The 26,077-nt window shown below is 47.0% G+C and overlaps 1 protein-coding gene across 4 annotated transcripts; it reads right to left on the reverse strand.

The window, feature by feature from the left end:
• Positions 1–742: 742 nt before the first annotated feature.
• On the reverse strand, positions 743–17,012 carry LOC123443520 (crossover junction endonuclease MUS81-like). Of its 4 annotated transcripts, none has more exons than XM_045119911.1 (13): positions 16,562–17,012; positions 15,961–16,058; positions 15,717–15,847; positions 14,926–15,001; positions 14,764–14,835; positions 14,585–14,685; positions 14,352–14,494; positions 13,438–13,495; positions 12,284–12,442; positions 2,063–2,142; positions 1,662–1,896; positions 1,465–1,551; positions 743–1,246 (listed from the first exon to the last, which is right to left on the reverse strand). In XM_045119911.1, the coding sequence occupies exons 1-13, from the start codon at positions 16,759–16,761 to the stop codon at positions 1,142–1,144; spliced, it is 1,545 nt and encodes a 514-aa protein (XP_044975846.1). In that variant the 5' UTR covers positions 16,762–17,012; the 3' UTR covers positions 743–1,141. The 4 variants fall into 4 exon arrangements, with proteins under 4 accessions (XP_044975846.1, XP_044975845.1, XP_044975844.1 ...); XM_045119910.1 differs by having other exon boundaries at positions 13,417–13,495; XM_045119909.1 differs by having other exon boundaries at positions 14,319–14,494.
• Positions 17,013–26,077: the final 9,065 nt, after the last annotated feature.

Here is a 26,077-nt window from a genome sequence, read left to right on the forward strand (position 1 = left end):
ATCAGATTTATTCCCTGCTTGCAGGTGGATTTACAAAAGCATTGCCAGTCAGAAGCTTGAAAAAGTTTAAACGTAATCTCAATTGTGTCAAACATAACATATGTGTGCATGTTGGTTTGTAACGTGTGCCCTCTCCTTTCTTCTTATACAAGTCATAGAGATAGATAGATAGATAGAGTCATTTTAAGTTTCTACCATTTCTTTTGTTTCTATCTTCTGTAAACCAACCTACTATGTATCGTACGAGGAATCTCCCCTCTCAATCAATCAATATATACCGTGCGGGCTCTTCTATTAGAGAGTTGAGACGCTTTATTCAATCTTACATGTCACCGTTGTCATTGCGAAATGTTCAATTGCCCGCAGTGACCCTGTTGTGATCGAAAACTGATTTGCCCCTCTTAATCATCAGGCGAATCTTTTGCCTTCGTTTTTAAAAAAGAAAACTGATTTGCATGAGGTTGGGGAAGCAGCAAGAGCCCCACGCGGTGATCCAGGCTTTGTGCATGATCTTTTTACCCGACGGTCGTGTCGTACTTGGTGGTAAACGAAAATATGTTTCCAGCAATAACAACGTTTCTTATTCTCTTATCATCTCTGTACAAACAGCACATTGAGTTCGTTCTTCTTGGTCTTCCATTGAAACGCACAAGTCAGACGAGGCGATCCTAGATTCAAATTCTCTTATCATCTCGGCGGCTTCCATTCAAACGAGTTTTAAATAACTGCTCAACACACTTCATAGACCTGCACAACACACTTATAATAGATCCAAATTAAGAATAGGGAGTACATAACTGCTAAGTACAGTACATATGATATTCCCAAAAAAAAAACAGTACAGTACATATGAAACACATAGCCAGCTCATTGCAAGGCTCTACAACAGAGAGGTAACCACCTGATCGGAAGATTTTACGTGATGAAACTTCCAGCACCGCAAGGCACACAGAAAGAAACGTCTTAGTTTGCCTTCGGAACATGCACGTTATGCGACAACGTCTCAAGAAACAATGGCGACGTCTCAAGATTTGCTTCATCACAAGAAGCGGCGCCAAAATCATCGAGATGGCGACCAAAGGCCGGTTGAACCAAGTCAAGTCAGGAAGGAACCCATTTAGGTAACTAGGTCAGTAATATTTCACCCTTCACCCCAGACAAGCTTGAAGATATTTCTGCTAGCCCCTGCGTTCACCATCTTGCTCTTCATGTTCAGCATCTTCTCTTGGGCAGGGCTATCGCCATCCTTATAACATTACAGCAACAAGTTTTAGTCCAAACACCATGTTATAAACCATCTAGCTACAATAGAAGCAATATTAGTACCCTTTCCCTTTGGCTGGGCATTCTCACCACTGAGTTCAACAAAGTGCTGCAAGTATATTAATTTAAAAGAATACAGCTAGCTAACCATGATGAACATCGTAGAGACTTAAATTTAAAGGGGAAAGGAGGACTACTCACAAGCATGGAGTATGCCCGAGCAAGTGAGACAAGTGTCGGGTAGAGCTCTATAACTGCAATTGCGGTTTCTTCTGTCACCTGTGGTACCTGCATTGCACGAGAAATTGATGGAATAAATCTTGCACCAAATTAGGCCACCAAATGAATTAGCAGTAGCAGCACTTATTTGGTGAAGGTGGCTTTTATTGAGCAGATACCTGCATAAGTTGAAGGGCGAATATGTCGCTCACAGTTAACTTCTTGGGGTCACAACACTTCTTCACAAACTCGTCATAAGTTAAGCAAACTCGACTAGTGTTAGCACCGATTGAGAATTTCATGCTGTAGTAATCAATTATCGAAAGTGTCAGGTGGCCGTATGTCCTTTCAGTATCAGAATACCCGGTGGTTCTTTGAACATCAAATCCTTCAAGAATCTCACTTGTGAAGCAGCTGAAATTTAAAGACATGGAACAGTTTAAAGGCTGTACACCTTATTACCCCAGGTATCTAACTGACCACTAGATGTATTATTATCAACGAGGAGAGCACTAAAAGTTTTAACAGAAGTCTATGCAGGGATAATTTGATCCCAAGGTTACATGAGCAGTATACATACGCTGTTTTGATGCTCTCTGATGCGCCTAAAGGGTTTGGATCACCTTCAACCAGATATATCAGCTTTCTTAGTCCACATTTCTACAAGATACAAGAAACGGAAGCATCACATGATATTGTTGCTAAATGCACAAAATATGCTACTCCCTCCATCCAAATATAATGGGACTAATACATTTTTTAAGGTAGACAACGAATTAGAGCAATAATATATGGCATGCATATTGCACAAAAAATACCACCAAATTCGTATGTGAAAGGAGTTTCTAATGATATAATTTTCATATCATACATCTTATATATTGTTAATAATATTATCAATGGTTAAAGGCAACCTCGAAAAACGTATTTAGGCCCTATATATTTGGATGGAGGGAGTAGCCTAAATTAGTAAGAGCAACTCCAACCGGGCCACCAATTTCGTCCACGCACGTCTGTTTGGGTCACTGCGGACAAAAAACACGGCCCGACGCGCCGGCCCAAACGGATGCGTGTTTGTTTTTTGTCCGCCCGCGACCCATTCTAGGCTCAAATTTGGGACGGATTTGCGTCGGCGCGGACACGGGACAGACGCCCGTGTCACCCACCCTTCTCTTCCCCTGGCCCGCCAGTCAGTGACACGTAAGCCATTCTCCTCTTTCCCTTCCCCTCCAACGCTCCCGCCCGCCCCGCCTCCCACTCCTGCAGCCGACTTCCGCCATTGCCGCCAACCAACCGCCTATAGACTCATCCTCCCGGCAGCCTCATCTCCCGCCGCCGCCCAGTTCTGCTACTTTGTCTCGGTGGGGCGTGAGGCTCCTCACCGGCCGGATTCTTCCAGGACGCCCACAAGTTGTTCGACGCTTTGCCCGCAAGGTACAAATGGACTCCGACGATGAGTTTTGTTTACAACATTCTTTGTGATTTGGATGATTCTTATTCCGACGATGAGGAGATCATGGCAGCCGCGTTGGTCGTCCATGACCACCTTAGTATGGAGCGGCCGCAATTTAGGGGCTCCATACCGGGGCACACGCCGACACTGAATCACAACCGGGAGAGTGGCCATTTCCTACTCTGGAAGGACTACTTCGAGACCCGAAACCCGCTCTTCAAACATCACATGTTTCGACGCCGTTTTCGTACGGCTAGACATGTGTTCAACCGTATTCGGGAGGGGGTGGTCGAGTACGATAACTATTTCGAGTGCAATAGGATGCCCTTTCAAAGATTGGCTTCTCCTCTTATCACAAGTGCACTATTGCCATTCGGATGCTTGCATATGGAGATTCTCGTGATCTCATTGATGAGTACGTCCGAATGAGTGAGTCCACATGCCTTGAGTCCATGTATAGGTTTTGCAAAGCTGTCATAGCTGTGTTTGGGCCGGAGTACTTGAGAGAGCCAACTGTTTCTGATACAACACGGTTGCTGGAGATGAATGCTAGTAGGGGTTTCCGGGGTTGCTTGGTAGCATAGACTGTATGCACTGGAAGTGAAAAAACTGTCATTCTGCTTGGCATGGCAGGGCCAGTATAAGGATCATGTCCAAGCTTGCACTGTCATACTTGAGGAAGTGGCTTCCCAAGATCTCTGGATTTGGCGCTCTTTCTTCAGCATGGCCGGATCTCACAATGATATCAATGTGCTCCAGCGTTCTCTGGTGTTTGCTAGGATGGAAGAAGGTAATTGCCCGGAGGTCAATGTTGAGATCAATGGCCACCAATACATCAATGATACTACCTAGCTGACAGTATCTACCCGTAGTGGTCTACTGTCGTCGTTTTTCCACGACAGATGCCATAGGTAGGCTTATCGAGGGTGGTTGGGGACCGAAAGGACACCGACGGGCTCCGGGAACGGGATTGGTAACTAGCAATGCAAGACGCACGATGTACCCAGGTTCGGGGCTCTCCGTGGGAGATAATACCCCTAGTCCTGCCGGATTGGTTGATGAACCAGAGTGTTTACAGGATGCTCCTTGAGCTGTTCGACGGAGGAGGAAGAAGGAGCAGCCGGCTCGCAGTCTACCTCTCCTATGTGGTGTGTGTGGGTGCAAGAATGACCGACCCTCTCCATGGAAGGGGGTCGGGGGGGTTTATAGTCGAACGCACCGGCCTACAAAATGGATATTAGGTACAGTATGGGGGACCCGACTGGCAGCCTCTCAGGCCGGCCAAGGGACCCACTGACGTTTAGTCTTGTCGCTTGAGGGGCCAGCCGGCTGCAAGGTCCCATCTGGCCCTCGGACCCGCCGGCTAGCCTATGGGATTGGTGCGTGCTCCCCACGCAGGACGCATGCGGTACGACGGACGTCGTCTAGCGGGATCCGACACCGGTCAACGGTACGACCGCCTCCACTGTAGCCACACCGGGCCAGGTAATGGAGTGGGCCGTGGCGCGCGGGTACTGTGCATGGTTGATGGGTCGGAGCCGGCGTCGGTCAGCGGTACGGCCTCGCCACTATAGCCATGTGTGCGCTTCTCCATCTTACCCGTGCTGAGGTAGCTTCACCTTTAATCGAGGACCCCCGTCACATCCTGGGGATTGATGCGACAGGTGCCCTTCAGCCGGCTGGCGGCTTGGCCAGCCGGTCAGAGAGTAGACGGCTACGCTCCTAGCCGGCAAGTACTTCGTAGCCGGCCAGGAGGAGCCGGCAGTTGAGGAAACTCTTGCTCCTTTCTATACCGAAGTATAGAGGAGTAGGCTTGATGAGCGTACCCCGGGGTTATCCCCCCGTCATCTACTCTTGTGAAGACAATTTCCAACCCTGTAGGAGAGAAGAGAAAGAGATTTGCCCAAGAGCAAGAGTGTTCTCAAAGATGTAGAGCATGCTTTTGGCGTTCTTCAATCTCGATGGGGCATCGTTCAGTATCCCCCTAGAACTTGGAGCATCAAAAAGTTGTGGGAGGTGATGACAGCTTGTGTGATCATGCACAACATGATCGTAGAGGATGATCGCCCAGAACGTCTGTGTGATCAAGGGTTTCAGTTTCAGGGAGACAATGTTGTGCCTGAGCATGTAGAAGGGGCAACGTTGCATAGTTCGTCGAGTTTATCATAAGATGCATGATTGGGAAACTCACATGCAACTGCAAAATGATTTGGTTGAGCATATGTGGATTCATGTCGGCAACCAATAGATGTATCAGCAACCTTTCCTTTTAAATGTATTTGAGACAATTTGATGTTTATTTGGCTTGTAAACTATGGGATATTTTATGTGGTTCTCGAACTAAGCAATATTTGTATTTTTATTGAACTTTCAAATGTATTTGAGACAATTTAATGTTTATTTGTATTTTTATTTGAACATCTATAACAAAAAAGATCAAAAATGGCCATAAGCCTGCCGCGCGGACGAAAAATGGGTCGGCGTGTTGGGCGCACGGCCGACCCAAACGAAAAGGGAGCGAACATGCAACCAAACGGACAAAACGCGCATCCGTGTGGGTAGCCTGGTTGGAGTTGCTCTAACCCACTAAACTATCTCCTCTCAAACCATAAACATGGACAAAAAGTACAATGTCTAGGAAAAAATATCAAGGGATAAAGCTTAGTCTCACTACCCAAGAGGGGTCGCCTACTTATGCCCAAGGGATAAAGCCTAGTCTCACTACCCAAGAGGGGTCGCCTACTTATGCCTTTGCATTCTGGATAAAAAATTAAGTATAATGAACAAAGGTAAATTTCATGAGCTACATATATTTTAGTACAACTATCAGAAAGTTACACAACTTAGTTTGCATTTCACAAAACTATACATACTTTTAACATTTTGATAAACCACACAATTGTTGAATCCTGTTAAATGAAATAGTCTGGACATGTGGGACCAAACTTTAGTGCAACTAAAAATGTAGAACCTACCTCTTTAGCAGCAAAATATTTGTGGATTTGTGGAATGTGTAGCTTCATAATATATTAAAAAACATATGTAAGTTTGAAGATATTAAATTTGAATTCAATATTTCAAACTGACGTTGGTAACATAAGAACTATTCACAGTTTTATTTCAACTTTTTCATGTTAATTTGGTGAAAGGTAGTTTACATTACATGATACCGCCTTACATATTGTAAACTTACAGTACACATACATGTCCCCAATTTTTTATTCAGTAAGAATTTAATTTGGAATTATACATATATTAAATACAACATTTTGTAGTTTTTCAATTGTTCTGAGTTAATTCCAAAAAAAATACATTTAATTTATCAAAATTCAAAACTGACAGAAGACAGATATTTCACTAGATAAGACAACATTTGGCGGCTGACTGGTGGGTCCTGCATACCAATTACACTGACCGCCTCATATTAACATGAAGTGGTGGATGTGCTGGGCCTTACTGAATATTATACCGAAGTATGTACGGTTATGTGAAACGCAAACTTCTTCAGCTATTCCAAAATCTGTGTGCTTTATGAAATTTACTCCTAAGATTAGACTCGAGCGACATCTGGTCACTATGGGTGGGCAAAGCATGTGGATACACAAGACAGGCCAACGACACAACTTCTTGAAGTGAAACACTTGTCCTATATTCAGCATCTCTTAACACATTCGATGTAAACTGTAGGGTAGAAATACAGAGCATATAAAACAAACATAGTTTAGACAACGCTGGTACTTCAACAACCACTGCAAGTTACGTTCAACCATCTGTCGCATCATAGAAGCCTCCACGCTGCCCGACAAACTAATGATTTAAACATCAAATTTTGACCTGGACACTGGCCCATGGACAAAACAATGTTTTTAGGTTGCCACAACCACTTGACTGGGATTACACAAGAACAAACTAGAGTCTTAAGACACTAATTGTGATGGATAAGTCTCTGTACTAAGGTCTTTGTGGGGCTGCAACACATGGTCCTTGTGTTCTTGTGGTTGTTAGGATAGCATCCTTGACCACCAAGGACTGGAAGTTAGGATGGCATCTTAGACTAGAATCTTAGCATATGCTTGGCTGGTTAGCAGCCTATAAATATGTATCCCCAACCCCTCAGGTTGGCATGGCATTGTGTGAGAAATAAAACAACTAACAAGTGGTATCAGAGCCAGTGTTTCTTGTAGCATGAGCATTTCCTGCTCACCTCTCTCCCCGGGAGCTGAGCAGCCCTAGCCGGTAGCAGCAGTTGCTCCGACTGCCCGTGGTTACCTCCCTCCCTCCGGACTGTCGAGCAGCAGCTCGTCAGAAGCAGCTTCTTCACCATGCAACAGCCCCACCAGCGGCGAGCCATGTCTGTAAGCCGCTTTCAGCACACGGGTACCTCGAGCACACGGCGTCGGCAGGGGGGCGAGCGTGCCGTGGCAGAGGAGCGTGAGCGGGTGGCTGCAGCAGCCGCTGCTGCGGCAGCAAGGGCGTCGAGGTTGGCAGCGGCAAAACTGGTAGCAGACAGAGCGGAGGTAGAAGCAGCAGCAGCGGAGGCAGCACGTGAGGCTACCGCAGGTGCCAAGGCACTCCGGGGCAGCTCTGGCAGCTCCAACAGCTCCGCGCCTACGGACGACGGTGCCGACGCAGACCGCGCCAATGTGGCACGAGAGCGGACGGTGCAGTGGGCAGCCGAGCACGCCCGCGCACATCGCAATAGCGCTCCAGGTGGAGGTGCGTGCATGGCGACGGCGGCTGCGACGACCAGGACCGCGGCCTCTACGGGGTCCGGACTGTGGTCAGGGATGTTAGTCCCGGTGTTGGGTGGCCTACCCTCACCAAAACCAACTAGATCGAGTGGGCTGCGATCATGAAGATCAGGCTCCAGGTGCGGCACCTGTGGGAGGCGGTCCAGGACGGCAACGTCGACCACCATGAGGATCGACGGGCGCTGGACGCCCTCATCGCCACAGTCCCGCCCGAGATGCAGTTCTCGCTTTCCAACAAGCCGACTGCCAAGGAGGCTTGGGACGCCATCGTCTCGGCTCGCTTCGGCAGCGACCGTGCTCGCAAGTCCACACTGTAGGCACTTCGTAAGGAGTGGGAGAGCCTGGCCTTCAAGCCAGGTGAGGACGTTGATGACTTTGCTCTCCATCTCAACACTCTGCTGCAGAAGATGGTGCAGTTCGGCGATGGCACCTACACCGAGGAGAGAGCTGTCGAGAAGCTCTTTCGGTGCATCCCCAAGAAGTACAAGCAGATGGCTCGCTCGATCGAGTCTTTGCTGGACCTCTCCGCGATAACGATCGAGGAGGCGATAGGTCGCCTCAAGGTCGTCGACACCGACGAGCCACAATCTCTCTCGGAGCCCATGACCACTGGCAGGAAGTTGCTCCTATCTCGGGAGCAATGGGATGCCGGCCTCTGTGACAAGAAGGGTGGCCCATCTTCCACGGCGGGCGGCCGCAGGCGCGGCGCAAGGCGCGAAGAGGCGCCTCGGGCAGGGCACAAGGATGTGCCGAAGGTGACGGCCGCGGAGGCGCCAAGGACGGCGCCGTTGGCAAGCCCAAGCCGGCACACGACAACAGTTGCCACAATTGTGTACGGCTTGGCCATTGGGCCAATGAGTGTCGACAGACACGACATGGCCACGCTCACGTCGCACAAGTGGAGGAGGAGACGGCTCTATTCATGGCGCATGCAAGCATCGAGCTACCTTCAGCGACACCAGCCACAAAGGCTCTCCTCCACCTCGACGAGCCAAAAGCGCACGCTGTTCTCGGTGATGGCTTCGGGAAGGACAAGACTGCGGGATGGTGCCTCGATACCGGCACCACCCACCACATGACCGGTCGAAGGGAATTCTTCGCCGAGCTCGACTCCAACGCGCGAGGCTCCGTCAAGTTTGGGGATGCCTCTGCCGTAGAAATTAAGGGCGTCGGCTCCGTCATCTTCATCGCCAAGACGGGAGAGCACCGGCTACTCACCGGTGTCTACTACATCCCCGCGTTAAGGAACTCCATCATCAGCTTGGGACAACTGGATGAGAACGGCTCACGCGTGTTGATCGAGCATGGGGTCCTATGCATCTGGGATCGCCAGCGTCGCCTTCTCGCCAAAGTACCCAGAGGTGAAAATCGACTCTAAGTCCTTGACGTGCAGGTGGCACAACCCGTCTGTCTCGCTGCTCGTCGGGACGACGAGGCGCGGCAATGGCATGAGCGCTTTGGGCACCTTCAATTCGAGGCCCTGAAGCGTCTTAGTGCCAAGGAGATGGTGCGAGGCCTGCCGTGCCTCGACCATGTGGAGCAGTTCTGCGACATCTACGTGTTGACGAAGCAGAGGCGACTCCCCTTTCCCCAGCAGGCGAGTTTCCGGGCCAAGGAGAGGCTTGAGCTCGTGCACAGGGACCTGTGCAGCCCGATGACGCCAGCCACACCAGGAAGTCGACGCTACTTCCTGCTGCTCGTCGACGACCTCTCTCGCTACATGTCGGCGATGGTCCTCGGCAGCAAGGGAGAGGCGACGGACGCCATCAGGCGTGTGCAGGGTGCTGTGGAGGCGTAGAGCGGCCGCAAACTGCGCGTGTTGCGCCCTGACAACGGCGGCAAATTCACGGCGGCTGAATTCGCGTTGTACTGCGCTGATGAGGGCATCCAACGCCACCACTCCGTGCCATACAGCCCGCAGCAGAACTGCGTCATCGAGCGGCGCAACCAGACGGTTGTGGGGATGGCTCGGACTCTCCTCAAGCAGAGAGGGGTGTCGTCTGTTTTCTAGGGAGAGGTGGTGCTGACAGTCGTCTACATCCTCAGCTGCTCGCCTACTAAGGCACTCGACGGCAAGACGCCATACGAGGCCTGGCATGGGCGGAAGCCGGCGGTCTCCCACTTGTGGGTCTTTGGCTGCCTCGCGTTCGCCAAGGAGCTCGGCCACATCGGCAAGCTCGACGACAGGAGCACTCCTGGAGTTTTCATCGGCTACGCGGAGGGGGCTTGAAGGCCTACCGCATCCTCGAACCAAAGACACAACGTGTGCGCACGGCGCGAGACGTCGTGTTCAACGAAGGGCGAGGGTGGGCATGGGACAAGGCGGTGGATGACGGCTCGACTCCGACGTATAACGACTTCATTGTCGAGTACGTCCACTTCAAGGAAGCAGGGGGGTAAGCAGCTCCTCTTCGCCGAGCACGTCTACCTCAGTTCCCAAAACTCCAGACCCCGGGGTTTGCTACGCCGATGGCACCACAACCGGCAACGCCACGTACTCCAGCACCGACAGTCACCCCTCGGGGCTTGTCTTCATCAGCACCAGCTCACGCCGAGCACATCCCGGTGGAGTTCGCTTCCCCGCTCACTCACAACGAGGAGTGTATCGACGCGTATCATGGCGGCGAACCGTTGCGGTATCGTACGATGGAAAATCTACTCAGCGACTAGCCGATGCCGGGACTGGTGCCAGGCGACCTGGAGGCGCAACTACAGCTCGCGTGTGAGGACGGCGAACCTCGGTCCTTTGTAGAGGCCGAGAGAGATGCGGCATGGCGCACCGCAGTGCAGTTGGAGATGGATGGGGTCGAGCAGAACCGCACCTAGGAGCTCGCTGACCTCCCTCGTGGTCACCGCGCGATCACCCTTAAGTGGGTGTTCAAGCTGAAGAGGGATGAAGCCGGCGCCATCGTCAAGCACAAGGCTCGCTTGGTGGCCCAAGGCTTCTTGCAGTAGGAAGGAGTCGACTTCGACGACGCTTTCGCTCCCGTGGCATGGATGGAGTCCGCGCAACTTCTCCTTGCGCTAGTTGCCCAAGAGGGCTGGCGTGTCCATCACATGGATGTCAAGTCGGCGTTCCTCAACGGCGACTTGAAGGAGGAAGTCCGCGTGCATCAGCCGCCGGGATTTGCGATCCCCGACCAGGAGGGCAAGGTACTCCGGCTGCGTAAGGCTCTCTGTGGCCTACAGTAGGCACCTAGGGCGTGGAACGCCAAGCTGGATTCCATGCTAAAGAAGACGGGCTTCGAGCAAAACCCGCATGAGGCGGCCGTCTACCGACGGGGCAGTGAAGGAAATGCCCTGCAGGTGGGCATCTATTATGTTGACGACTTGGTGATCACCGGCATCAAGGATGCAGAGGTGGCGGAGTTCAAGGAAGAAATGAAGGCCACCTTCCAGATGAGTGATCTGAGGCTCCTCTCCTTCTATCTAGGGATCGAGGTGCACCAGGATCACTCCGGGATCGCGCTTCGACAGTCCACCTACGCCATGCGCATCGTTGAGCTAGCTGGGCTCACCGACCGGCACCCAGCTCTCACTCCGATGGAGGAGAGGCTGAAACTGAGCCGCGACAGCACGACGGAGGAAGTGGACGTTGTGCAATACCGGCGCCTTGTGGGGAGCCTTCGCTACCTCGCCCACACATGGCCAGACTTGGCATTCCCCGTCGGCTACGTTAGTCGGTTCATGGGGCGACCGACGACGGAGCACTAGCAGGCAGTGAAGAGGATCATCCGTTACGTGGCGGGGACCCTCGACCACGACCTCCACTACCCTAGGTGTCCGGGCGACACACTTCGTCGGGTACAGCGGCAGCGACCATGCCGACGACATCGACACCAGCAAGAGCACGAGCGGGATCCTCTTCTTCCTCGGCAAGTGTCTCGTGAGCTGGCAGTCGGTCAACCAGTAGGTGGTGGCCCTGTCCAACTACGAGGCCGAGTACATAGCGGCCTCCACCGCCTACACTCAGGCGCTCTGGCTCGCTCGACTGCTTGGTGATCTCCTCGTTCGAGACACCAGAACGGTGCAGCTCATGGTGGACAGCAAGTCCGCTCTGGCCCTGGCAAAGAACCCTGTTTTCCATGAACGGAGCAAGCACATCCGACTGAGGTACCACTTCATCCGAAGCTGTTTGGATGAAGGGAGCATCGAGGCGAGCTACATCAACACCACGGACCAGCTCGCAGACCTACTCACCAAGCCTCTTGGGAGGATCAAGCTCCTCGAACTCTGCTCCAGGATCGGGATGGTTCAACTCTCCCACAAGACAACGCACAAGACTTAGGGGGAGAACGATGGAGAAGTCTATGTACTAAGGTCTTTGTGGGGCTGCAGCACATGGTCCTTATGCCCTTGTGGTTGTTAGGACAGCATCCTTGACCACCAAGGACTGGCAGTTAGGATAGCATCTTAGACTAGCATCTTAGCATATGCTTGGCTGGCTAGCAGCCTATAAATATGTATCCCCAACCCCTCCAGTTGGCATGACATTGTGTGAGAAATAAAACAGCTAACAAATTGGAAGTATAAAAACAGGGCAAGTTAACATGAGAATTGCAATAACGAAAAAAATTAATACTAGTTCAGATGGTACCTTTAGCCTTAATTTCTGATCTTTGTACCTGCTGTCTCTAATTGAGCTAACTAAATCTGTGACACTTTTCCTTTCAACAATGAAGTCAAGAACATACTCAGTATGAGATCTTCTATGACGAGCAATCCAAATACAATCTCCAACAGGCAAGCGTTTTATCTGGATGACATGATTCAAACAGATTCATCAACACCATTTTCTCTGGCACGGACAACATGAACAGTTCATTCCATGCATAAAATCTTCAATCATCATTTTTATTTCGCTTGAAATGAAGACAAGATCCATGTCTCAGGAACATTTTATGCTAAGAGGAGGAGAAAATATTCATTACAATTGTACATTTATGTTATACCCAGCATATATCGAATGTTCAAAGTATATAAGCAGAATCTGACAAGTTGCCAGATTGCGTCCAATTTGATATGAGGCAATAATGCTATATGTGTCCTTCCACTCAACACATGCAAATAAGCACTGGTCAGCAAGTATCAGGACAGCGGGGGCAAGAAACCATATATCAGAAAGTAATCTAGCAGTATGAGAAAATATCAGATATTCCCTCTCCTCACAACAGAAATGTCATTTCGTGCATGGTCTGCAAAGTGAGAGTATTGAGACTTGACACGATTTCCAACTTCCCGTTGCATTTGTAATACATTTCTAAAACATGATGCCTTATACAGGATCTAATCAAGGTCTGGCGAAAATGGCTAGTCATTGGAAAGCATGTATCTGCTCAAGTGATGATATGTTCGAATCATTGATTCTGGCAACCCTGTGTAGCTGTGTTCATAATATTTTACATGCAATTCAAATTTAACATTAGAGACACCCATCCAAACAGCATTTTTCCATCAGCTGTGTGCTAGCAGAAAAAATCAGATGCCCTTTGTACCTTTTTATTCTATAGTTCTCTAATTGACAGCAGCAAAATGTAATATGTCTCATCATTTCATCAAATCATCATGGATTCAATTTAGACTTTAAGGACATGCTGATGCCATGCCAATCATATTTACCAGCAAAGTTTAGTGATCTGAGATGTGTAAAAAGAGAAAAAGATAATGCCCAAACTAGAACAAATGAACTGAGTACTAGGAGCAAGAAGACTGTTAGTACGGCAAGCTCACACAAGTCTGAGTCTGACCAACCTCTACAGGCACATGAAATTTCGAATGTATGTTATCAACAACTCTTTTGCCACGGGATCTGCACAAAAATGTAACAATCATGAGAAAAAAAAAATCTGATATACCATTAAAAGAAAGATCGAATAACATGAAACTGTTGTGGAGCAGGTGTGGTGGTGGGTAAGCTTCAAGCAAATGGCAATGTATGAAAAATCAGACACACAACTACATGTGAGCCAACCAACATAGTAGCTTATAATTATTCATGAAAACTAAGGAAATCACTATGTAGTCCTACAACAAAAATGAAACTACTCCTAGCGAAAAGGCTCAGTTCAATTCATTTTGGTGGTTTGATATTTCTATAAATCGACCAAGGGCAACCATAATCGGCTTACTTTCTTGAATGATAAACTGAATATGTATCTGACATATGGCACATAGAACATAAAGGATAGAAACTAAATGAAACAAACATTAACAGAAAAGGGTTAAATTCAAATTAACAGAAGATACTATGTAGCCAAATTGTCTTTAAATTCAGGAAAAGACAAATAAAAAAGCAAGTGACAACCATTACCATGTTTTAACAAAAAACAATCTAAGGAATAGAATGACATAGCTCATCTTCAAACTCATAAGTAAAGAAAGAACAAAGTCATATGCTACAAATGCTCAAATTATCACCCCAAAAGACCAGGGGCCAATACACGTCGTTCAAAACTTTGAAACTTGCATCAAGGTAGCAATATTCATTGTGTTGAGTAACCTCTAATGTTGTACTGGTCTGAACAAGTTTGGAGAATATGCGGCAAAGGCCATACAGTTTTGAGTATTACACATACAGTAAGACAAGCTTATAATCCGACTTAAAGATCAGATATATCTATTATACAACATACAATGATTCTTGAGTAAGATATAATCTCACGGACCCAAAAATTTCACGATCATCCAATATCAACACCACTTCATAAACTTCAAGAAACATTTCATTGGATAGACAAGGTGGCATAGCTAGTATAGAATTGCCCATACCACCAGTATCCTTGTCTAGCATAGTGAATTCAGTAGAACCCTGTTGTAGTGGAAAAGAAATAATAGCATTAGGTTTTATTTGAAAATAAACAAGGTACAACAGAGCTTTTTCCAATAAAATTAACCGTACCATTGTACTGGAAGATTGCAGCTCAAATGTTCCTTGAGATGAAAGAGGTGAAACAGGAACTGAACAATCTGACGCTCCGAAATTAGTAGCTGGTCCTTTGCCTACAAAGGTAGAATTTAGTAGAGAACATTACTTTTGTAGTTTTATTTAGCTACATATGATCTGAATTGACAGCATACTGATATCAAGGAAACTGGAACTGCATGCTTTCAGTTTTGGACGATCCCTCTCTTCAACAAAATGTTCAGGACCTACAATTGAGTAGTCAGGATTAATTCTAGTGCAGCATACAACATAAACAAAGGCTGTTTGAGGATTTATGCAGCATGAATAATCAGTACCTATGAAAGGATTGTTCCCTTTAAATGGTTCATCAGAATCTGGACCGCTGAGAATGATATTTTCAGAACAGTTGCTCTAAATAGAATAAGAGAATCGGTGAGTTAGCAAAAGAAAAATCCAGCATCTGGCATAATAGAGAAAAACGAAAGTAGAATATATAAGCAGTAAAGGGAAAACTGCAAGTAGAAATAACTGTCTAACCACATATTTTAATTGGTGGAAATTGCTAGATATATAATAAAGTAGGAAATGAGATTCAATTGTGAAAGAAAGTTGATGAAGTTCAATAATTTGGAGAAAGATAGACAAAGTTATAGAAATAGCTGGATAGAAGGCACCAATCTACTGAATTGAAATTAACTTCTTCTCTGCATTGTGTCACATTATAAAAATAGCTGGATAAATGAAGTTCAATGCAGCAATATGGTGTTTGGTGAAGCTGCAAAATTTGGTTGGGCTATGTAAGTGATAGATGATATATCAAACATTTCAAATTTTGCACAACACACACCATGTTTGGTAAAGCCTCGCTCTACGCTAAATATTAAACCACTTAGTTTTATGTGAAACAATGAGACGGGAAAGTGAATTAGTAAGATTGAAGACTAAAACTCAAAAACTTCAACGGGAGAATATTGACAATGAAAGCATATGATTGCATTCATTTTCATAGCTGACCATTTAGAAAAAAAAAAACTGTAATTTAATTTGTATAGCTACAATAATATTTTTGGCATGGATGGAAAAAAATGAAAACCGTAAACACAACGTCAGTCTAAGGTAGACATACGTCAGTTCGAACTTCAGAGCTATAACTGAACTGCTCTTGACTGGTCAACTGTATCAGTTCTTGGGATGCCATAGAAGCAGAATTGCTGCAAACAAGTTCAGGATTATGCTCTGGTCTTTTTATTTTCTTCCCTGCAGAAATGAACAGTGGTGTGTAAGATTCAACAGACGAAATCTTTTAGCCATCCCTGCGCCAGAATATGGGTGTTAAAAGAAAAGAACAAGTCAAGCATGAAAAATGTTACCCTTTCTCCCTTTCTCTTTACATTTTGGAGGAGATAAATCCTGAGTGGACACGGGAAAGGACTCTTTTATGAGACGGATGACCCATGGTCCAACACCCCTGAAAATAATAAGAGAACATCAATACATTAATGCTTTATAAGATGCAATGCTGCATTGCTATTTGTCGGCGTGTTTTCTGTGTGCGTGTGTTGGTGTTGGACGTGTGCATCCTTGCTATGTAGAGGCCGGGTGTGTGCTCTTTGGGTTTGTATCCTCTTGATGCTCCTTTTTGAGTCAATAAAATCCTCCCTTTATCGGAAGATGCAATGCTGCATTATGCAGTGCTTGGTTATAAAAGAGACTAAATGAATGTATAGTTTCAGTGCAGCATAGTGAAAAGGAACTCTCTTACCGGTCGATTCATCTTAAAGCATTCGAAAACAAACCTGATTTTCCAGCTACTTATATACTCCACTACTCAAACCCTAGCAAAAAACGCGACATTACTACACAAACCAAAGTGACAAACCCCAACCGGCCAAACCCTAGCCAGAATGCGCGACCTTTACCCCGAAGAACGAAACGCGAACAAACAGCGGAGAGGAATGGAAAGATGGGTACTTGATCTTTAGCAGGTCCTTGAGGGTCCGGATGGGCTCCTTGGCGGCGCAGACGTTGCGGTAGGCGTTGGAGAGCGTGAGGCTCAGGTTGTCCGGGATGTTTGTTTCCAGCATCGACCGGTGCTTCTCCAGGAGGAGGCGCGCAACCTCCTCATTGTCGGGGAGATGCACCGCGCGCTGCTTCGGCATCGCCGGAGCCATCTGCGAGGATTTGGGGTGAGGCAAGGGGGGAGCTTTGAGGTGGAGGGAGATTGCCGGATTGGGGATTAGGTTTCGGGTTTCGACGCGAATAAGCACTTGGAATCCTGGACCGTCGAGTCGACGGTGGCTGGGATTGTGGCAGCGCCGCTGCCTGGGCTGCGTCGGGGGCCAGGAGGGAGGCGGCGGCGTGGGTGCGGTCGACGCCTATGCGGATCGCATATAGCAATATCAGGATCTGAAATTTAAATTGGGTTTTGGGGGCTTTTCGTCGGGAGGTTAACGGCTAAGTACGTCGGTAGACACGATCCCGCATATAAGGTCTTTCGCTTCACCTTGTATCGATGCTAAGAATATCATCTTTCCCTGATATATATATATCTCCCTCTCTCTCTAATCTCCCCTAATAATAATAAAGGGCGGAGTGTTTCTGTCGTTCGTTGCCGCCTTTTTACAAAAAAAAAAAACCTTGATGTATTGAGTATTCAACCCGCAGTCCACGTAATAAGTCAGCCCGAACCGGTACGTGCGATAAAAAAAAACCAGCCACCCGCACGACCCTGCTTATCTCCACCTCCAGCGTGCCACCACCTCCTACCCCACCCCACCGGATCCATGCCGGGTGCCTACGGGTGCGGGGCGGCGCAACGGCTGGGCGCGGGGGCTTCGGCTCGTCGGATCTGCCGGGGGAACGGGCGGTGCGGCGGGGGGCGCGCTAGGGGCGGCGGTGGCCGGCATATGTCCAATCCAACCACGCAAGGAAAGGAAAGCCCGAGCATCTTTCTCTAACCTTGAGAATGACGTCGATGGGGTAATCGTCTCCCAGTTTTGGATCCATCGGCCTCGTGATGCCTTCCTTCGGATCTGGCGCGTTGAGAGCCTCCTCAAACTACACATATTTCAGTGTATGGTAAAGTCATCAAACAGGCAAGGTAAATAAGTTCAGCAAGGACCCAAAGCCAGGAGCGAAAGTGTCCAATTTAGTCCATAAACTGGTTTACTGGTTCAAACAATGCATCTTCAATTTCTGATAAAGGAAATATGTTTGTTGTTGATGTAGCTACTTCACTGAAATTTGACCCTAGCTTTTTCGCTCGTGCTGCAAGAACAACAGTTTCTACAAAATGGCAAAAATAAATCACTGCATGTTCTTACACAGTACCAGAACGTCCACTGAGCCAAAGAACACATACCATGTGAAGTTTTTTTCTTTCTCTTGTGTGTACACAAACAACACCCAATAACAATCGCAAGTAACAAGATGGCCCCGACCACAGCACATACGATGATTATGATGGTGCCATGGCTAATACTATCGCTTGCCCCTGAAGACCATTGTTGCCTGACCAGCTGCAGCAGGTAAGAAATCAAAACAGAAGGAACATCCTAAAGCACACTGTCGGGTTGGTTTTTTCTCAGTTTAAAAATGCCTTCAAATCCTAGGGGACAAATATATAGTTGTGCTCTCTACGTATGGAACCATTATATTTCACCAAATTTAAGTGAAGCTTGTCCAGCCAAAGTAGTGTTCTCAAGCACAATATTACACATTAATTAATCATAGTATTACACATTAATTAATCCAAAATATGCTAGCTACATCTGCCTGAAGAGAAAGTACTGACTTGAAAATAACGCTCTTCTTGGAAAGTGCCTTTGGAATATGTTCGGAAAGCCTATTGTCCTGAATATACCTGCAATGGTTGGAATCGGTAAGTGTAGAAGTTATATTTCTGTAAAGAATCTTGATCAAATGCATTTGTTAGAAAGATAAAATTAATAGCATTGACAAAAATTTGAGCACAGAGCATCAAGAAACAAAGAGAGGAAGGACAGTCTGGACCACTGTATCAACTTTCATTCTCCATAGTAAGGTGTGTGGGGAACGTCGCATGGGAAACAAAAAATTTCCTACGCGCACGAAGACCTATCATGGTGATGTCCATCTACAAGAGGGGATGAGTGATCTACGTACCCTTGTAGACCGTACAGCAGAAGCGTTAGTGAACGCGGTTGATGTAGTGGAACGTCCTCACGTCCCTCGATCCGCCCCGCGAACAATCCCACGATCAGTCCCACGATCTAGTGCCGAACGGACGGCACCTCCGCGTTCAGCACACGTACAGCTCGACGATGATCTCGGCCTTCTTGATCCAGCAAGAGAGACGGAGAGGTAGAAGAGTTCTCCGGCAGCCTGACGGCGCTCCGGAGGTTGGTGATGATCTTGTCTCAGCAGGGCTCCGCCCGAGCTCCGCAGAAACGCGATCTAGAGGAAAAACCGTGGAGGTATGTGGTCGGGTTGCCGTGGGAAAGTCGTCTCAAATCAGCCCTAAAACCTCCGTATATATAGGTGAGAGAGGGGGGGCCTTGCATTGGGGCTCAAGGAGCCCCAAGGGGGTCGGCCGAGCCAAAGGGGGGAAGGTCTCCCCCCCCAAACCGAGTTGGACTTGGTTTGGTGGGTGGGAGTCCTTCCTTCCCTTCCCACCTCCTCCTTTTTTTCTTTCTCTTTGATTTTTCTTCCAATGCGCATAGGGCCCTTTTGGGCTGTCCCACCAGCCCACTAAGGGCTGGTGCGCCACCCTCAAGGCCTATGGGCTTCCCCGGGGTGGGTTGCCCCCCCGGTGAACTCCCGGAACCCATTCGTCATTCCCGGTACATTCCCGGTAACTTCGAAAACCTTCCGGTAATCAAATGAGGTCATCCTATATATCAATCTTCGTTTTCGGACCATTCTGGAAACCCTCGTGACGTCCGTGATCTCATCCGGGACTCCGAACAACATTCGATAACCAACCATATAACTCAAATACGCATAAAACAACGTCGAACCTTAAGTGTGCAGACCCTGCGGGTTCGAGAACTATGCAGACATGACCCGAGAGACTCCTCGGTTAATATCCAATAGCAGGACCTGGATGCCCATATTGGATCCTACATATTCTACGAAGATCTTATCGTTTGAACCTCAGTGCCAAGGGTTCATATAATCCCGTATGTCATTCCCTTGTCCTTCGGTATGTTACTTGCCCGAGATTCGATCGTTAGTATCCGCATACCTATTTCAATCTCGTTTACCGGCAAGTCTCTTTACTCGTTCTGTAATACAAGATCCCGCAACTTACACTAAGTCACATTGCTTGCAAGGCTTGTGTGTGATGTTGTATTACCGAGTGGGCCCCGAGATACCTCTCCGTCACACGAAGTGACAAATCCCAGTCTTGATCCATACTAACTCAACTAATACCTTCGGAGATACCTGTAGAGCATCTTTATAGTCATCGAGTTACGTTGCGACGTTTGATACACACAAAGTATTCCTCCGGTGTCAGTGAGTTATATGATCTCATGGTCATAGGAACAAATACTTGACACGCAGAAAACAGTAGCAACAAAATGACACGATCAACATGCTACGTCTATTAGTTTGGGTCTAGTCCATCACGTGATTCTCCTAATGACGTGATCCAGTTATCAAGCAACAACACCTTGTTCATAATCCGAAGACACTGACTATCTTTGATCAACTGGCTAGCCAACTAGAGGCTTGCTAAGGATAGTGTTTTGTCTATGTATCCACACATGTAAATGAGTCTTCATTCAATACAATTATAGCATGGATAATAAACGATTATCTTGATACATGAATTATAATAATAACTATATTTATTATTGCCTCTAGGGCATAATTCCAACAGTCTCCCACTTGCACTAGAGTCAATAATCTAGTCCTCACATCATCATGCGAATTACATTGTAATAAATCTAACACCCATACAGTTCTGGTGTCGATCATATTTTGGCCGTGGAAGAGGTTTAGTCAGCGGGTCTGCTACATTCAGATCCGTGTGCACTTTGCATATATTCACGTCCTCCCCTTCGACGTAGTCGCGGATGAGGTTGAAGCATCGTTTGATGTGTCTGGACTTCTTGTGAAACTGTGGTTCCTTTGCTAAGGCAATGGCACCCGTGTTGTCACAGAACAAGGTTATTGGATTCAGTGCGCTTGGCACCACTCCAAGCTCCGTCATGAATTGCTTCATCCATACACCCTCCTTAGCCGCCTCTGAGGCAGCCATGTACTCCGCTTCACATGTAGAATCTGCTACGACGCTTTGCTTGGAACTGCACCAGCTTACCGCACCCCCATTAAGAATAAATACGTATCTGGTTTGCGACTTAGAGTCGTCCGGATCTGTGTCAAAGCTTGCATCGACGTAACCTTTTACGGCGAGCTCTTCGTCACCTCCATATACGAGAAACATCTCCTTAGTCCTTTTTCAGGTACTTCAGGATATTCTTGACCGCCGTCCAGTGATCCACTCCTGGATTACTCTGGAACCTACCTGCCATACTTATGGCCAGGCTAACGTCCGGTCTAGTGCACATCATTGCATACATGATAGAACCTATGGCTGAAGCATAGGGGACGGAGCGCATATGCTCTCTATCTTCATCGGTTGATGGGCACTGAGTCTTACTCAATCTCGTACCTTGTAAAACTGGCAAGAACCCTTTCTTGGACTGTTCCATTTTGAACCTCTTCAAAACTTTATCAAGGTATGTGCTTTGTGAAAGTCCTATCAGGCGTTTTGATCTATCCCTATAGATCTTAATGCCTAGAATGTAAGCAGCTTCTCCTAGGTCCTTCATAGAGAAACTTTTATTCAAGTAATCCTTTATGCTCTCCAAAAACTCTACGTTGTTTCCAATCAGCAATATGTCATCCACATATAATATTAGAAACGCCACAGAGCTCCCACTCACTTTCTTGTAAATACAAGATTCTCCAACCACTTGTATAAACCCAAATGCTTTGATCACCTCATCAAAGCGTTTGTTCCAACTCCGAGATGCTTGCACCAGTCCATAAATGGATCGCTGGAGCTTGCACACCTTGTTAGCATTCTTAGGATCGACAAAACCTTCGGGTTGCATCATATACAATTCTTCCTTAAGGAAACCGTTAAGGAACGCCGTTTTGACATCCATCTGCCAGATTTCATAATCGAAAAATGCAGCTATTGCTAACATGATTCTGACGGACTTAAGCATCGCTACGGGTGAGAATGTCTCATCGTAGTCAACTCCTTGAACTTGTGAAAAAACCTTTGCCACAAGTCGAGCTTTATAAACGGTCACATTGCCGTCAGCGTCCGTCTTCCTCTTAAAGATCCATTTGTTCTGAATAGCCTTGCGGCCCTCAGGCAGTACCTCCAAAGTCCACACTTTGTTCTCATACATGGATCCTATCTCGGACTTCATGGCTTCTAGCCATTTGTTGGAATCTGGGCCCACCATTGCTTCTTCATAATTTGTAGGTTCATTGTTGTCCACCAACATGATTGATAAGACGGGATTACCGTACCACTCTGGAGCAGCACGTGGTCTCGTCGACCTGCGTGGTTCGACAGAAATTTGAACCGGAGTTTCATGATCATTATCATTAACTTCCTCCTCAACCGGCATCGCAACGACAGAGGTTTCCCCTTGCCCTGCGCCACCATCCAGAGGGATGAGAGGTTCGATAACCTCGTCAAGTTCTATCTTCCTCCCACTCAATTCTCTCGAGAAAAGCTCTGTTTTTAGCAACAAACACTTTGCCCTCAGATTTGAGATAGAAGGTGTACCCAACTGTCTCTTTTGGGTAACCCATGAAGACGCACTTTTCCGCTTTGGGTTCCAGCTTTTCAGGCTGAAGCTTTTTGACATAAGCATCACATCCCCAAACTTTAAGAAACGACAACTTTGGCCTTTTGCCATACCACAGTTCGTATGGTGTCGTCTCAACGGATTTTGATGGTGCCCTATTTAAAGTGAATGCAGCTGTTTCTAATGCATAACCCCAAAACGATAACGGCAAATTGGTAAGAGACATCATAGATCGCACCATCTCTAATAAAGTACGATTACGACGTTCGGACACACCATTATGCTGTGGTGTTCCAGGCGATGTCAACTGTGAAATAATTCCACATTGTCTTAAGTGAGCACCAAACTCGAAACTCAGATATTCACCCCCACGATCAGACCGTAGGAACTTGATCTTCTTGTTACGATGATTTTCAACTTCACTCTGAAATTGCTTGAACTTTTCAAATGTTTCAGACTTGTGCTTCATTAAGTAGACATAACCATATCTACTCAAATTGTCAGTGAAGGTGAGAAAATAACGATATCCGCCGCGTGCCTCTATGCTCATCGGACCACACACATCGGTATGTATGATTTCCAACAAGTCACTTGCACGCTCCATTGTTCCGGAGAACGGAGTTTTAGTCATCTTTCCCATGAGGCATGGTTCGCACGTGTCAAGTGAATCAAAGTCAAGTGACTCCAAAAGTCCATCGGCATGGAGTTTGTTCATGCGCTTTACACCAATATGACCTAAGCGGCAGTGCCACAAAAATATGGCGCTATCATTGTTAACTCTAACTCTTTTGGTCTCAATGTTATGTATGTGTGTATTGCTATCAAGATTCAATATGAACAATCCTCTCACATTGGGTGCATGACCATAAAAGATGTTACTCATAGAAATAGAACAACCATTATTCTCTGACTTAAAAGAGTAACCGTCTCGCAATAAACAAGATCCAGATATAATGTTCATGCTCAACGCAGGCACTAAATAACACTGATTCAAGTTCATAACTAATCCTGATGGTAACTGAAGTGAAACTGTGCCGACGGCGATTGCATCAACCTTGGAACCATTTCCTACGCGCATCGTCACTTCATCTTTCGCCAGCCTTCGTCTATTCCGCAGTTCCTGTTTCGAGTTGCAAATATGAGCAACAGAACCGGTATCGAATACCCAGGCACTACTACGAGAGCTGGTTAAGTACACATCAATAACATGTATATCAAATATACCTGATTTTTCTTTGGCCGCCTTCTTATCTGCCAGATACTTGGGGCAATTGCGCTTCCAGTGACCCATACCCTTGCAATAGTAACACTCTGTTTCAGGCTTAGGTCCAGCTTTGGGTTTCTTCATCGAATTGGCAACAGGCTTGCCGCTCTTCTTTCAATTACCCTTCTTGCCTTTCGTCGTTTCTCTTGAAACTAGTGGTCTTATTCACCATCAACACTTGATGCTCTTTACGGAGTTCAGACTCTGCGACTTTTAACATCGCACACAACTCGCCGGGTGACTTGTTCATCCCTTGCATGTTGTAGTTCAACACAAAGCCTTTATAACTTGGCGGCAGTGATTGAAGGATTCTGTCAGTGATAGCCTCTTGCGAGAGTTCAATCCCCAGCTCAGCTAGACAGTTTGAGTACCCAGACATTTTGAGCACATGTTCACTGACAGACGAGTTCTCCTCCATCTTGCAAGCATAGAATTTATCGGAGGTCTCATACCTCTCGATCCGGGCGTTCTTCTGAAAGATAAACTTCAACTCCTGGAACATCTCAAATGCTCCATGATGCTCAAAGTGAGTTGAAGTCCCGGTTCTAAGCCATAGAAGACTGCACATTGAACTACTGAGTAGTCCTCCTTACGTGCTAACCAAGCGTTCTTAACATCCTGATCAGCCGTAGCGGGTGGTTCATCTCCTAGCGCAGCATTAAGGACATAATCCTTCTTCCCAGCTTGTAAGATTAGCTTAAGATTAGGAGCCCAGTCTACAAAGTTGCTTCCATCATCTTTCAACTTCGCTTTCTCTAGGAACGTATTAAAATTCAGGGTGACTGTCGCGTGAGCCATGATCTACAACACAAATATATTCAAAGTGGACTTAGACTATGTTCAAGATAATTAGAGTTTAACTTAATCAAATTATTCGCTAAACTCCCACTCAAAAAGTACATCTCTCTAGTCATTTGAGTGGTTCATGATCCACTTACACTAGCTCAAGTCCGATCATCACGTGAGTTGAGTATAGTTTCAGTGGTAAGCATCCCTATGCTAATCATATCATCTATATGATTCATGATTGACCTTTCGGTCTCATGTGTTCCGAGGCCATGTCTGCACATGCTAGGCTCGTCAAGCTTAACCCGAGTGTTCTGCGTGCGCAACTGTTTTGCACCCGTTGTATGTGAACGTTGAGTCTATCACACCCGATCATCACGTGGTGTCTCGAAACGACGAACTGTAGCAACGGTGCACAGTTGGGGAGAACACAATTTCGTCTTGAAATTTTAGTGAGACATCACCTCATAATGCTACCGTCGTTCTAAGCAAAATAAGGTGCATAAAAGGATTAACATCACATGCAATTCATAAGTGACATGATATGGCCATCATCACGTGCTTCTTGATCTCCATCACCAAAGCACCGGCACGATCTTCTTGTCACCGGCGCCACACCATGATCTCCATCAACGTGTCGCCATCGGGGTTGTCGTGCTACTCATGCTATTACTACTAAAGCTACATCCTAGTAAAATAGTAAACGCATCTGCAAGCACAAACATTAGTATAAAGACAACCCTATGGCTCCTGCCGGTTGCCGTACCATCGACGTGCAAGTCGATATTACCTATTACAACATGATCATCTCATACATCCAATATATCACATCACATCGTTGGCCATGTCACATCACAAGCATACCCTGCAAAAACAAGTTAGACGTCCTCTAATTTTGTTGTTGCATGTTTTACGTGGTGACCATGGGTATCTAGTAGGATCGCATCTTACTTACGCAAACACCACAACGGAGATATATGAGTTGCTATTTAACCTCATCCAAGGACCTCCTCTGTCAAATCCGATTCAACTAAAGTTGGAGAAACCGACACTTGCCAGTCATCTTTGAGCAACGGGGTTACTCGTAGCGATGAAACCAGTCTCTCGTAAGCGTACGAGTAATGTCGGTCCAAGCCGCTTCAATCCAACAATACCGCGGAATCAATAAAAGACTAAGGAGGGCAGCAAAACACACATCACCGCCCACAAAAAAAATTGTGTTCTACTCAAGAAGACATCTACGCATGAACCTAGCTCTGATACCACTGCTGGGGAACGTCGCATGGGAAACAAAAATTTTCCTACGCGCACGAAGACCTATCATGGTGATGTCCATCTACGAGAGGGGAAGAGTGATCTACGTACCCTTGTAGACCGTACAGCAGAAGCGTTAGTGAACGCGGTTGATGTAGTGGAACGTCCTCACGTCCCTCGATCCGCCCCGCGAACAATCCCACGATCAGTCCCACGATCTAGTGCCGAACGAACGGCACCTCCGTGTTCAGCACACGTACAGCTCGACGATGATCTCGGCCTTCTTGATCCAGCAAGAGAGACGGAGAGGTAGAAGAGTTCTCCGGCAGCGTGACGGCGCTCCGGAGGTTGGTGATGATCTTGTCT

The sequence above is a fragment of the Hordeum vulgare genome, chromosome 3H, assembly GCF_904849725.1.
Source record: "Hordeum vulgare subsp. vulgare chromosome 3H, MorexV3_pseudomolecules_assembly, whole genome shotgun sequence".
NCBI classification, from domain to species: Eukaryota; Viridiplantae; Streptophyta; class Magnoliopsida; order Poales; family Poaceae; genus Hordeum; species Hordeum vulgare.